This window comes from Trichomycterus rosablanca, chromosome 14 (assembly GCF_030014385.1).
Source record: "Trichomycterus rosablanca isolate fTriRos1 chromosome 14, fTriRos1.hap1, whole genome shotgun sequence".
NCBI lineage: Eukaryota > Metazoa > Chordata > Actinopteri > Siluriformes > Trichomycteridae > Trichomycterus > Trichomycterus rosablanca.
Genome location: NC_086001.1, coordinates 5743201 through 5757421, shown reverse-complemented (window position 1 = coordinate 5757421; position 14221 = coordinate 5743201). Strand labels below are relative to the sequence as shown.

At 42.0% G+C, this 14221-nt stretch overlaps 1 protein-coding gene across 2 annotated transcripts in view; it reads left to right on the top strand.

The window, feature by feature from the left end:
• Window positions 1-14221, top strand: part of LOC134326413 (zeta-sarcoglycan) — a 100123-nt gene that overhangs the window by 69024 nt on the left and 16878 nt on the right. For both annotated transcript variants that reach the window (XM_063008569.1, XM_063008568.1), the window contains one exon: window positions 7942-8065. In XM_063008569.1, coding sequence (XP_062864639.1) covers window positions 7942-8065 — 124 coding nt within the window. The remainder of the gene's footprint in view (window positions 1-7941; window positions 8066-14221) is intronic.

Below are 14221 nucleotides of genomic sequence, written 5' to 3'. Positions count from 1 at the left end.
ATAGGAAAAGAGCAGAATAAAAAGTTGTAAAATATAGGTCTATATAGGCTTATAGAGTTCTTTTTAAAGTTTTAGGACACAGAACAGCAGTGAGAGTCATTGAATCAAAACAATGAATAAAAATAAATGAAATAAACAGGGATGAACTAACCTATGATAAGCTTAGCAAAATGTCTCCAAGGGCTTAATAGAGATAGATACGTTATTGATCCTGAAGGAAATTAAAGCCCCATTAGCATTATACAGCAATGAAAGTGCACACCATAAAAAAATCAAAAGTACAAATGCGAAATAACAAAAACAACGCAAAGGACAATGTAAAAATAACAGGTACAGATAAGAACTGGACATACACAACAATAAAGACCTTAAGTATACCTGTATTTTACTAATGTTGGATAGCTGTAGCAAGTCAACACCACAAGTAAGATTAAATAAATGAATGAATGTGCAGGAAGAAATTGAAGTATAATACTTGTAGGTATATATACATATATACACCGATCAGCCATAACATTAAAACCACCTCCTTGTTTCTATATTCACTGTCCATTTTATCAGCTCCACTTACCAAATAGAAGCACTTTGTTGTTCTACAATTACCATCTGTTTCTATACATACCTTTTCAGCCTGCTTTCACCCTGTTCTTCAATGGTCAGGACCCTCACAGATTAGGTATTATTTGGGTGGTGGATGATTCTCAGCACTGCAGTGACACTGACATGGTGGTGGTGTGTTAGTGTGTGTTGTGCTGGTATGAGTGGATCAGACACAGCAGCGCTGCTGGAGCTTTTAAATACCGCGTCCACTCACTGTCCACTCTATTAGACACTCCTACCTACTTGGTCCACCTTGTAGATGTAAAGTCAGAGACGATCGCTCATCTATTGCTGCTGTTTGAGTTGGTCATTTTCTGGCCCTTCATCATTGGTCACAGGACGCTGCCCACAGGTGTTGGCTGGCTATTCTCAGTCCAGCAGTGACAGTGAGGTGTTTAAAAACTCCATCATTGCTGCTGTGTCTGATCCACTCATACCAGCACAACACACACTAACACACCACCACCATGTCAGTGTCACTGCAGTGCTGAGAATGATCCACCACCTAAATAATACCTGCTCTGAGGTGGTCCTGGGTTCTGACCATTGAAGAACAGCATGAAGAGGGGGCTAACAAAGCATTCAGAGAAACAGATGGACTACAGTCAGTAATTGTAGAACTACAAAGTGCTTCTATATGGTAAGTGGAGCTGATAAAATAGACAGTGAGTGTAGAAACAAGGAGGTGGTTTTAATGTTATGGCTGATGTATTGGTGTGTATTGGTATGTATTGGTGTGATGGTCTGGTGGTTTCACCTCCTATTAATACATTCTGAGTGTAAGGTCATCTGTCTGGAGGCTGAAAATGAAGAGTAATTGTGTTAAAATAACAACAACATTTCTGTATTTAAGGTTCATTAAACAAATAAAAAGAAGACTTTTGGTCGTGGACAGGACTGAGACGTAATGATCAATGACCAGGGCACAATGGTCTCATGAGAAATACGATCCCACTGACTCGCTGTCTTTAAAGTAGTTACTAAACTTGCAGTGATGGTTACTGTATGTGTGTGTGTGGATTTAAATGATGTGTGTGTGTTTTAAAATGATGTGTTATTTGTTATTGTCTGTGTTCTGGGAACCGTTTTGGCAATTTGCTTCATATTACGCTGACAAAGAGCTTTTCTTTGTCTCCAAATTGTTCACAATGGATGCTCTGTTTCACCCTCATCTATCGTTTTACAGAATTCATTTCCATGCGTACAGTGACCTGAAATAAAAGAGGATTCAGGTGTATGAAATGAATTCTATTACATTAAATATTTACTTCTTAGTTTCAAGACTCTTCCTGTTCCTTTGTGCCTCTGTGTACAAACAACGTCTATACAGACATGGTTTGACTGGTTAGGTGTGGTGGAACGTCAGTAGCCTGCACAGAGCCCTGATCTTTACTCCACTAAAGAACTTAATGGGATGATTTGGAACTCCAACTGTGAGAAGTCTTCTCATCCAGCATTAGTGGATTGATGGGAACAATTTTCCACATCACACTCCAAAATCTTGTTAGATGCTTTTCCAGAATAGTACTACTTTTCATATTAATTTCCATGGTTTTGAAATGAGGTAAAATTGGTGTCCAAAAAGCTCACGGTAGGTCAAGTATTTTTCGATTCTACAATTATAAATTGCACATTTCTTTGTAAGGTCTATCAGTATAGTAAAAACTTTCCACAGAGCAAATTAAAATGAAGTCAAAGGAACATTTACAGGCCGCTCAGGTGGTGCAGCAGTAAAAACACACACTAGCACACCAGAGCTGGGATATCGAATACATCGTATTGAGTCTCAGCTCTGCCACCAGGCTGGGCAGAGCGGCCACATGAACAGCGATTGGCCTGTTGTTCAGATAGGGGTGGGATATTAAGCCGGATAGGGATTCTCTCATAACTGATGCAACTACGACCTCTGCTGGCTGATTGATGGCATGTTGGAGTGCGTTGATCAGGGCGTGTCTCTCCGTACGCAGAGCTGATCCGCAGCTGATCTCGTCTTGTTTAGGTGACAAAATGCATACGGCTGCTGCCCACAGATCGGAGGGGGTGTGGGTTGGCTTCTTTCTCCTCAATCAGAGCGGGGATTGGCATCGGTGGAGAGGAAGCGTGACTCAATCGAGCAAATGGACCGGCTAAAAAGTCGGGAGAAAAAGGGGAGAAAATGCATAAACAAATATATATATATATATAAAAACACATGTCACAAGTGTGAGGACATTGTAACGAATGGTTAGCGTTGGGAAGCTCCCTTGTAGAGAGACTTATGGCGCTTAGCCTTGTTCTACGAAGGGAATACACACAGGAGACGACCGGTGCAGGGTAATGGAGAGTATTTATTGGGCATAGGAGCAACCACACTTCCACTCATCACAATCCAGGATAGCAGCAGTAGAATAGAACAGTCAGGCTACAACCCGAGCTAATCACCATGCATGCTAATGTCTGAACGCTCTCTCACACAATAATGCACATGCTCAAACCACTTAAAGGGACCATTACAACATGTTAGGACATTTACCAGTACAAAGAGGCAGCACAGTGGATTGGTGGGTAGCACTGTTACCTGACAGCAAGAAGGTCCTGGGTTCGATTCATAGTTGGAGCGGTCCAGGTCCTTTCTGTGTGGAGTTTGCATGTTCTCCCTGTGTCTGCATGGGTTTCCTCCTGCAGTCCAAAGACGTGCAAGTGAGGTGAATTGTACTGAGGTGGACTGGAGTTTTTAAATACCGTGTCCACTCACTGTCCACTCTATTAGACACTCCCACCTAGTTGATTCACCTTGTAGATGTAAAGTCAGAGACGATCGCTCATCTATTGCTGCTGTTTGAGTCGGTCATCTTCTAGACCTTCATCAGTGGTCACAGAACGCTGCCCACGGGGCGCTGTTGGCTGGATATGTTTTTGGTTGGTGGACAATTCTCAGTCCAGCAGTGACAGTGAGGTGTTTCAAAACTCCATCAGCGCTGCTGTGTCTGATCCACTCATACCAGCACAACACACACTAACACACCACCACCATGTCAATGTCACTGCAGTGCTGAGAATGATCCACCACCCAAATAATACCTGCTCTGTAGTGGTCCTGTGGGGGTCCTGACCATTGAAGATCAGCATGCAATGGGGCTAACAAAGTATGCAGAGAAACAGATGGATTACAGTTAGTAATTGAAGAACTACAAAGTGCTTCTATATGGTAAAGCTGATAAAATGGACAGTGAGTGTAGAAACAAGGGGGTGGTCATAATGATTGGTATATATGCTCCTCTCAGGGTGACGTCTATGACCAGGTAGCCATTAAAAAGTGTCTGGGGCCTGGATTAGAAAAGGAGGGTTACTTTAGGAAGGACATCAGGTGTAAAAACTGCCAAAGTAAGGTGCTTACCTGACAGACTTTTTATTACATCTGGCAACCTCTAAATACAAGAGCAGCCAAAAGGGGGAAAATGAGCGCAAACATTTGGACCACCCGCCTAATACAAGAAATCTGAGACATGTTTTAAGGGCCACATGATCTTGGAGAAGTTGTTAAACAAGTTGACCTCTCCCTGTCGTTTCGATGTCCAGTTCTGATGCTCGTGTGCCAATTGTAGGTGTTTTTGATGATGGATAAGACTAGACTTGGCCACCTTGACTGGAGGCACTGAATATACGTTTATTATTGCTTAGAATATTTCTGTATTTAGATTCCTGTACACTCTGTGGGTTTCTTGTCAACGTCTACCTTCTTGCTGAATAAACCCTATACCTGGCATACCTGCACAGCCCACTCGTCAAAAAAAGTTACCGTTACATCCTCTCCCCACGTGTTTTAATTATGGAAAGCTGCATGAAAAGCTCTTTGTGTGGCATCCGCATTGCCCACTCGACTTCATTCTTTCTGAAATAAAAAGGAAGTGCTCCGGCATTGTGTTCATTTTTTTTTCTGCTTATCTCATCATGTAAACCAAAACCGGCCGGCTGTGAATCCGTCAGGCTGACAGCTGAAGGTCGAGCCGGATGCTGGTGTTGAATTATTGTGATAAGAGCAAACCAGTGCTTGCTTATCTGCTGCTAAAATGAAAGCGGTCGCTGGAGGAGGGTGTGGAATGTCTTGCGCACTTCGGATATTTATACGCTTTTTGTGAACGTCCTGCACTGGAGGACCCTGAAACAGAAAATCGATGCTTTGATTGAATCCCTGTGTTGAAAAGGCCTTCGGGGAGAGATTCTACCCACAGAGAGAAATTGAGGGAAAAAACTGACGATCGTTAGGTCAATCTATTCATTCTTATCAAGGTGTTCATTATCCAGTGAGCCAGTGCAAACTTCTCAGTCCGCCAGGAAACGCCACCTTCAAAAAGTTAGGTAGTTCCATTTCAATAAGCCCTGCATGAATTAGGGCCTTTACTTTCTGCTTTGAAAACCATATGAGATTTGTTCGGTTTCCTGCTGTACATGGGCGCCCAGGAGGGAAGCCCTAGATCCATGACGGTGACTGAATTGGAGCTTTTCTCATTTTGGAGTCCCAGGGTAGCGCCTGGCTCTTTGGTGTCAGATCTAGAATACAGAAAAATGTCTTATTAAAATAGAATTCAAATGAGACCTCTAAAGGTTACTTACATCAAGAATTCACTACTGGATGGATAGATGGATGGTTTGTTGGATAAGTGGATGGATGGATAGATAGATGTATGAGTTCATGGTTTGTTGGATAAGTGGATGGATGGATAGACAGACGGACGGATGGATGGTTTGTTGGATGGACAGATGGATGGATGGATGGTTTGTTGGATAGACAGACGGATGGATGGAAGGTTTGTTGGATGGATGGATGGATGGACAAAAGGATGGAAGGAATGTTGGATGGATTAATGGTTTGTTGGATAAGTGGATGGATGGATAGACGGATGGATGGATGGATGGATGGTTTGTTGGATGGATGGATGGATGGATGGTTTGTTAGATAAGTGGATGGATAGATGTATGAATTCATGGTTTGTTGGATAAGTGGATGGATGGATGGAGGGACGGACGGACGGATGGATGGTTTGTTAGATGGATGGATGGATAGATAGATAGATGGATGGATGGATGGTTTGTTAGATGGATGGATGGATGGATGGATGGATGGATGGATGGATAGATGGATGGATGGATGGTTTGTTAGATGGATGGATGGATGGATAGATGGATGGATGGATGGTTTGTTAGATGGATGGATGGATGGATAGATGGATGGATGGATGGATGGATAGATGGATGGATGGATGGTTTGTTAGATGGATGGATGGATAGATAGATAGATGGATGGATGGATGGATGGATGGATGGATGGTTTGTTAGATGGATGGATGGATGGATGGATGGATAGATGGATGGATGGATGGTTTGTTAGATGGATGGATGGATGGATGGTTTGTTAGATGGATGGATGGATGGATGGATAGATAGATGGATGGTTTGTTAGATGGATAGATGGATGGATGGATGGATGGATAGATAGATAGATGGATGGATGGATGGATGGATGGTTTGTTGGATGGATAGATGGATAGATGGATGGATGGATGGTTTGTTAGATGGATGGATGGATGGATGGATAGATAGATAGATAGATGGATGGTTTGTTAGATGGATAGATGGATGGATGGTTTGTTGGATGGATAGATGGATAGATAGATGGATGGATGGATGGATGGATAGCTAGATAGATGGATGGTTTGTTAGATGTATAGATGCATGGATGGTTTGTTGAATGGATTGATGAATTAATAGTTGAATATGATGAAGGTTAAATTAATAACTAGGTAGTTGATTGGATAAATAATAGTTCACTTCGTTCAGGTTTAGAGCTAAATAGATGTGTTAGGTTTTATGATACTGACAAACACTCTCTTATTACAGTGTGCACTAACAGAAGGTACCAGATTAGTTCTCAGGATTGGGAAAGCTGTAATTTAAACATCAGCAAGCTATTCCCAAAATAACCATATTGTCCTTCTATAAACCCCACCTGATCGGACCCCCATTTTCAGCTTTAGGAACCATAAAGAATGTCTAACCATAGATCTGCTAGTATATGAAATATAGCTACCTTCATCCTGAAGTCCCTTTGGTGCCAGATCCTTATTCCCACACCTCACCTCATTAAAATACCAAAGAACCAGGCAGCAGTAAGACAGGGACGTCGATAGCAATCGTTTTGTCCTATTTAAGCAACATTATCTTTCATTAAGCTTAAATAGGTGATCTGGTCTTGTAATCAAATAGATTTTAATATGTTTCCTCACTTTTAGTCCACACCCCAGAGGCAAACCCTAGATCCTACCTATGAAGAAATTGGAGCTTCCTTTCTTACACACATCACTGCATTAAAATGCCTGGAAGCTTGGTGGCAGCTTGCAAATGGCAGTGAGTGCTACAAAAGAAGCCCTTGGCTCACAGAGAAGCTGTAACTCTGTGTTTTTTGCTGGCTAAGGAGGGCTACAAGATAACACGAATCTTCTCTGACATGTTAAGCTGCCTCCACCAGATAGTGAGTCTCTATTGCAGTAGCGAGGAGGTGAATCCACATCCGGCCTCCTCTCCATAAGACCAGGGGGCACCGCTGAAACTTGAGACTTGAGAAACTCAATAGCTAAGTCCAGCAGTGACAGTGAGGTGTTTAAAAACTCCATCAGCATTGCTGTGTCTGATCCACTCGTACCAGCACAACACACACTAACACACCACCACCATGTCAGTGTCACTGCAGTGCTGAGATTGATCCACCACTCAAATAATACCTGCTCTGTGGTGGTCCTGTGAGGGTCCTGACCTTTGAAGAACAGCATGAAAGGGGGCTAAAAAGGTATGCAGAGAAACATATTGACTGCAGTTAGTAATTGTAGAACTGCAAAGTGCTTCTATATGGTAAGTGGAGCTGATAAAATGGACAGTGAGTGTAGAAACAAGGAGGTGGTTTTAATGTTATGGCTGACCAGTGTAGGTTAGGCATGTATCTGTATTGGTAACACCCAAAATCTCTATACTATTATTAAGAAATGCTGCTACCATTCACTTCTTCTTCACCGTCAGTCCTACTGAGGGACCTGACCTCCGTCTCCTCAGAGCAAACATAAAGATATGAATTTCGGAAATCTATTCAAAATATTCCAAATCCGGCTAGACATACTGGTTAAAATAAACAGCCCAGCTCATAGATATGCATTCTCATAATACTTTCTCTCATAATACTTTTTTTGACCCCACAGGTCGGGATTCATAATGTTTTGTCAAAATTGGAAATCAAAACGTTATTAGCCGAGTGACCTGGGACGGAAAAAATGCATACAAAAGATATTGATTCCTGTTTTGTTTTCGCCGCAGGTTAGAGTCTCCGACGCGGACTCTGACGTTGGAGGCACCTAAAGGCGTGGAGCTGAATGCAGGAGTGGGCGAGTTCAGAGCATCCTGCAGAAAAGATCTAACCCTGGAGTCTTCGGAAGGAGAGGTGAGCATTTTATCAGTTCCACAGATGGTTGTAATGAATGTGCTGAGATACTGTAATAACCATGAAATGATGCTGTCTGGGTTTATACAGCTTCTTCAAGTTGCTGACAATTTAAAATATAAATCAGTCATAATAAGTGATGCTGGATGATGAAATTGTCCTGTTCAGTTCTGCAATTGCCTTGTTTCTGAGTGGGAACGATCCCAGTTCTGTAGTTTAATGCAGCATAATGAGACACTTCATCATGAGAATATAGGCGTTATGTGACAGGAAATTGGGGTCGATTGCAATTAAGCTTTCGAATGCTAATCATTTAACCCATGAATATGTTTTGCAAAGTGTCATGAAATTGAACCCTTTAGTGGTCTGCTCAACCATTTGGCTGAGCTTACTTTGCGTCTAAGTGCATTTCGGGTTACAAGCCATCTTTTTCAACTTAACGTACGAACAAATTTTGGATTACGAACCGAAATTCGCAAAACTCGTGACGTCAAGAACACGTTGGCTCCGACCGTCTCTCTCAGTCTCTCTCTCTCTCTCTCTCTCTCTATATATATACAGTGTATCACAAAAGTGAGTACACCCCTCACATTTCTGCAAATATTTCATTATATCTTTTCATGGGACAACACTATAGACATGAAACTTGGATATAACTTAGAGTAGTCAGTATACAGCTTGTATAGCAGTATAGATTTACTGTCTTCTGAAAATAACTCAACACACAGCCATTAATGTCTAAATAGCTGGCAACATAAGTGAGTACACCCCACAGTGAACATGTCCAAATTGTGCCCAAAGTGTCAATATTTTGTGTGACCACCATTATTATCCAGCACTGCCTTAACCCTCCTGGGCATGGAATTCACCAGAGCTGCACAGGTTGCTACTGGAATCCTCTTCCACTCCTCCATGATGACATCACGGAGCTGGTGGATGTTAGACACCTTGAACTCCTCCACCTTCCACTTGAGGATGCGCCACAGGTGCTCAATTGGGTTTAGTCCATCACCTTTACCTTCAGCTTCCTCAGCAAGGCAGTTGTCATCTTGGAGGTTGTGTTTGGGGTCGTTATCCTGTTGGAAAACTGCCATTAGGCCCAGTTTTCGAAGGGAGGGGATCATGCTCTGTTTCAGAATGTCACAGTACATGTTGGAATTCATGTTTCCCTCAATGAACTGCAGCTCCCCAGTGCCAGCAACACTCATGCAGCCCAAGACCATGATGCTACCACCACCATGCTTGACTGTAGGCAAGATACAGTTGTCTTGGTACTTCTCACCAGGGCGCCGCCACACATGCTGGACACCATCTGAGCCAAATAAGTTTATCTTGGTCTCGTCAGACCACAGGGCATTACAGTAATCCATGTTCTTGGACTGCTTGTCTTCAGCAAACTGTTTGCGGGCTTTCTTGTGCGTCAGCTTCCTTCTGGGATGACGACCATGCAGACCGAGTTGATGCAGTGTGCGGCGTATGGTCTGAGCACTGACAGGCTGACCTCCCACGTCTTCAACCTCTGCAGCAATGCTGGCAGCACTCATGTGTCTATTTTTTAAAGCCAACCTCTGGATATGACGCCGAACACGTGGACTCAACTTCTTTGGTCGACCCTGGCAAAGCCTGTTCCGAGTGGAACCTGTCCTGGAAAACCGCTGTATGACCTTGGCCACCATGCTGTAGCTCAGTTTCAGGGTGTTAGCAATCTTCTTATAGCCCAGGCCATCTTTGTGGAGAGCAACAATTCTATTTCTCACATCCTCAGAGAGTTCTTTGCCATGAGGTGCCATGTTGAATATCCAGTGGCCAGTATGAGAGAATTGTACCCAAAACACCAAATTTAACAGCCCTGCTCCCCATTTACACCTGGGACCTTGACACATGACACCAGGGAGGGACAACGACACATTTGGGCACAATTTGGACTGTGGGGGACACATTTGGGCACAATTTGGACAATGTTCACTGTGGGGTGTACTCACTTATGTTGCCAGCTATTTAGACATTAATGGCTGTGTGTTGAGTTATTTTCAGAAGACAGTAAATCTACACTGCTATACAAGCTGTACACTGACTACTCTAAGTTATATCCAAGTTTCATGTCTATAGTGTTGTCCCATGAAAAGATATAATGAAATATTTGCAGAAATGTGAGGGGTGTACTCACTTTTGTGATACACTGTATATATATATATACAGTGTATCACAAAAGTGAGTACACCCCTCACATTTCTGCAGATATTTAAGTATATCTTTTCATGGGACAACACTGACAAAATGACACTTTGACACAATGAAAAGTAGTCTGTGTGCAGCTTATATAACAGTGTAAATTTATTCTTCCCTCAAAATAACTCAATATACAGCCATTAATGTCTAAACCACCGGCAACATAAGTGAGTACACCCCTAAGAGACTACACCCCTAAATGTCCAAATTGAGCACTGCTTGTCATTTTCCCTCCAAAATGTCATGTGATTTGTTAGTGTTACTAGGTCTCAGGTGTGCATAGGGAGCAGGTGTGTTCAATTTAGTAGTACAGCTCTCACACTCTCTCATACTGGTCACTGAAAGTTCCAACATGGCACCTCATGGCAAAGAACTCTCTGAGGATCTTAAAAGACGAATTGTTGCGCTACATGAAGATGGCCAAGGCTACAAGAAGATTGCCAACACCCTGAAACTGAGCTGCAGCACAGTGGCCAAGATCACCCAGCGTTTTAAAAGAGCAGGGTCCACTCAGAACAGACCTCGCGTTGGTCGTCCAAAGAAGCTGAGTGCACGTGCTCAGCGTCACATCCAACTGCTGTCTTTGAAAGATAGGCGCAGGAGTGCTGTCAGCATTGCGGTAGAGATTGAAAAGGTGGGGGGTCAGCCTGTCAGTGCTCAGACCATACGCCGCACACTACATCAAATTGGTCTGCATGGCTGTCAACCCAGAAGGAAGCCTCTTCTGAAGTCTCTACACAAGAAAGCCCGCAAACAGTTTGCTGAAGACATGTCAACAAAGGACATGGATTACTGGAACCATGTCCTATGGTCTGATGAGACCAAGATTAATTTGTTTGGTTCAGATGGTCTCAAGCATGTGTGGCGGCAATCAGGTGAGGAGTACAAAGATAAGTGTGTCATGCCTACAGTCAAGCATGGTGGTGGGAATGCCATGGTCTGGGGCTGCATGAGTGCAGCAGGTGTTGGGGAGTTACATTTCATTGAGGGACACATGAACTCCAATATGTACTGTGAAATACTGAAGCAGAGCATGATCCCCTCCCTCCGGAAACTGGGTCGCAGGGCAGTGTTCCAGCATGATAATGACCCCAAACACACCTCTAAGACGACCACTGCTTTATTGAAGAGGCTGAGGGTAAAGGTGATGGACTGGCCAAGCATGTCTCCAGACCTAAACCCAATAGAACATCTTTGGGGCATCCTCAAGCGGAAGGTGGAGGAGCGCAAAGTCTCGAATATTCGCCAGCTCCGTGATGTCGTCATGGAGGAGTGGAAAAGCATTCCAGTGGCAACCTGTGAAGCTCTGGTAAACTCCATGCCCAGGAGAGTTAAGGCAGTTCTGGGAAATAATGGTGGCCACACAAAATATTGACACTTCAGGAACTTTCACTAAGGGGTGTACTCACTTTTGTTGCTGGTGGTTTAGACATTAATGGCTGTATATTGAGTTATTTTGAGGGAAGAATAAATTTACACTGTTATATAAGCTGCACACAGACTACTTTTCATTGTGTCAAAGTGTCATTTTGTCAGTGTTGTCCCATGAAAAGATATACTTAAATATCTGTAGAAATGTGAGGGGTGTACTCACTTTTGTGATACACTGTATATATATATATATATATATATACATACATGTACAGTATATATATATATATATATATATATATATATATATATATATATATATATATATATATGTATACAGTGAGTGAAAATTCAGACAGCGGACCGTGTTTTCCGGTGTTTTCTTTATATTTTGTAAAATTCAATATTAAAATGTCCCCAAATAAGGTGCAGAGAAAGCGTAGTGATGAGAAAATGAAAAAAAAAATCTATTACATTTGTTATTGTATAATTCCTCCTGCCAGTCACTGTGTATCAGACAGAGGGGACGAGAGAGAAGAAGGAATTCGGCTCAGTAAAGTATTCTTTCTTTCGTGCAATTACACCTACAAAATACAACACTACTGAAATAAAGAAGGAAATAATAGAGAAATATGAGAGTTATTGTTGTTTCTGGTAGATACATTTTATATAAAAAGAAGGACCTTTATTATGGTGTATGGTGCAGCACACGTACTGTACTGAAGTGTGATGTGTTTTTATGTACAGTACTACTGTGTATTTTTGTTTATTATTGTTTATTACAGGAATGTCTATTCTATAATTTAAGATTTAAGGGAAAATATACTTGTATAAATATACATATAACAAAAAAGACCATTTAAGACATTAGAAAGGTTAGGTAAGGGGGTGGTTTGGGAGGTCTGGCACAGATTAATTTTATTTACATTATTTCTTATGGGCAAAATAGGTTTAATTAACGAACATTTTGACTTAAGAACAGCCATTTGGAACCAATTAAATTTGTAAGTCAAGGGTCTACTGTATTTGAATAATCTTGTTTGGGCCGCATCTACTGCTTGATTGACGTGTTAAACTCAAAAATATTGGTAGATGACACTGTGGTTTTAACAAAACAGCTTTTCTAACCTTTATGTCAACTTGACGCTAGCAGCTGAAAAATCCTCCATGAAAAGTTAAAAGTACGGTGTGCACTAGTAAAAAATTTTCATTCAATGGTTAATTTTTATCCTGACTGGTCGGCGCTAGATTTGCCAGCTCGGGAGCAACTCGGCACTCGCTCGGCAATCCATGCATGAACTAGTCAACGATTCGATCCGAGTGGCTCGCCGAGCAAGGTACTTGGCTGAAGTTATTCATCTAGCATGCTAGATATCTGCTGAAGTTATTCATCTAGCATGCTAGATATCTGGATATGAGTCGGCCGACTGGCAATAAGTGAAGGATCGAACAGCCAATGAGAACACAAGATACGGGGTGAGGGGAAACCCAGTGTTGTAAAAAGGTGGGGCAGGGGCACACTCAAGTTTTACAGTATTTCTGACCTTATCATTCTCTACAAAACATAACACCCACGTTGCATTGCAAAACATATTTATTAACCTCCAACTCACTATAGAACAAACTATCCATGCTGTTTACGTTGCCAAATCCACTCAGATTCATTTATTTTTCCTACTTGCTTTTGATAAAACTTTGATCGCTCGCTACTTGTTGACATGCATTTTTGGACGTGGTACCATTTAACCCCTCATCACTCGCGTATGTTTTAGTGACAAAACAATATTTGGGAGACCAGAGAAGCTCACCTGTGATTCTAGTTGGTGATAGATTGTGTAGTGTGAAACCCCCTATCGCTGATCAGTCGTGTAGTGTGAAAGCCACCCCGACTTGAAAGACTCCTGGTTACAAGAGATCCAGTTGTGTAGTGTGACCTGACAACTTGGTAAGTGGTGTAGTGTGAACTTGCATAACTTGCACTATGAGGCAGTTCTAGCAATCCTACGGCAATACAGTTAGCAATCAGTTAGTCAAAATGTGAGGGGGGGGGGGGGGTGTCAAAACACGGACAGAAATTTTATGTATTTGAGACGGAGCCTTGCACCATTGCTGGATGTTCTAAGTTTACATTAAACCGTTAAGGTCGCTGTGTTGTGTATTGTAGCTTCCATTTATTCTATCATTTAATTTATGAGAGTAATTTAATGACTGCCTTGAAATGTGGCTCTTTTCTTTAAAAAAATCACACAGTGTATTCTTTAAATCATTAAGCTATTAAAGTTTCAGTATATCATTAAACTTGTTTATTTTATAGTTTATTACAAATACAGAAACAATCAGGACACTGTTGGGTATTGTTCTGGCAGTCAGTGCCGTAATAATGTAGGTTTTTTATTACCTAGCTGCTCTAGCGGTTTGTTGCGCTGGTAAAATCTCTAATCTTTTTAGTTTGGTAGGTAACTCGCAGCAGGAGAGCTGTTGTAGTAATCAATTGTGGACACCTGCTATGTCTAATGTACACAATTGGTCACTTGTGACTCTGCTGCAGCTCTCCAG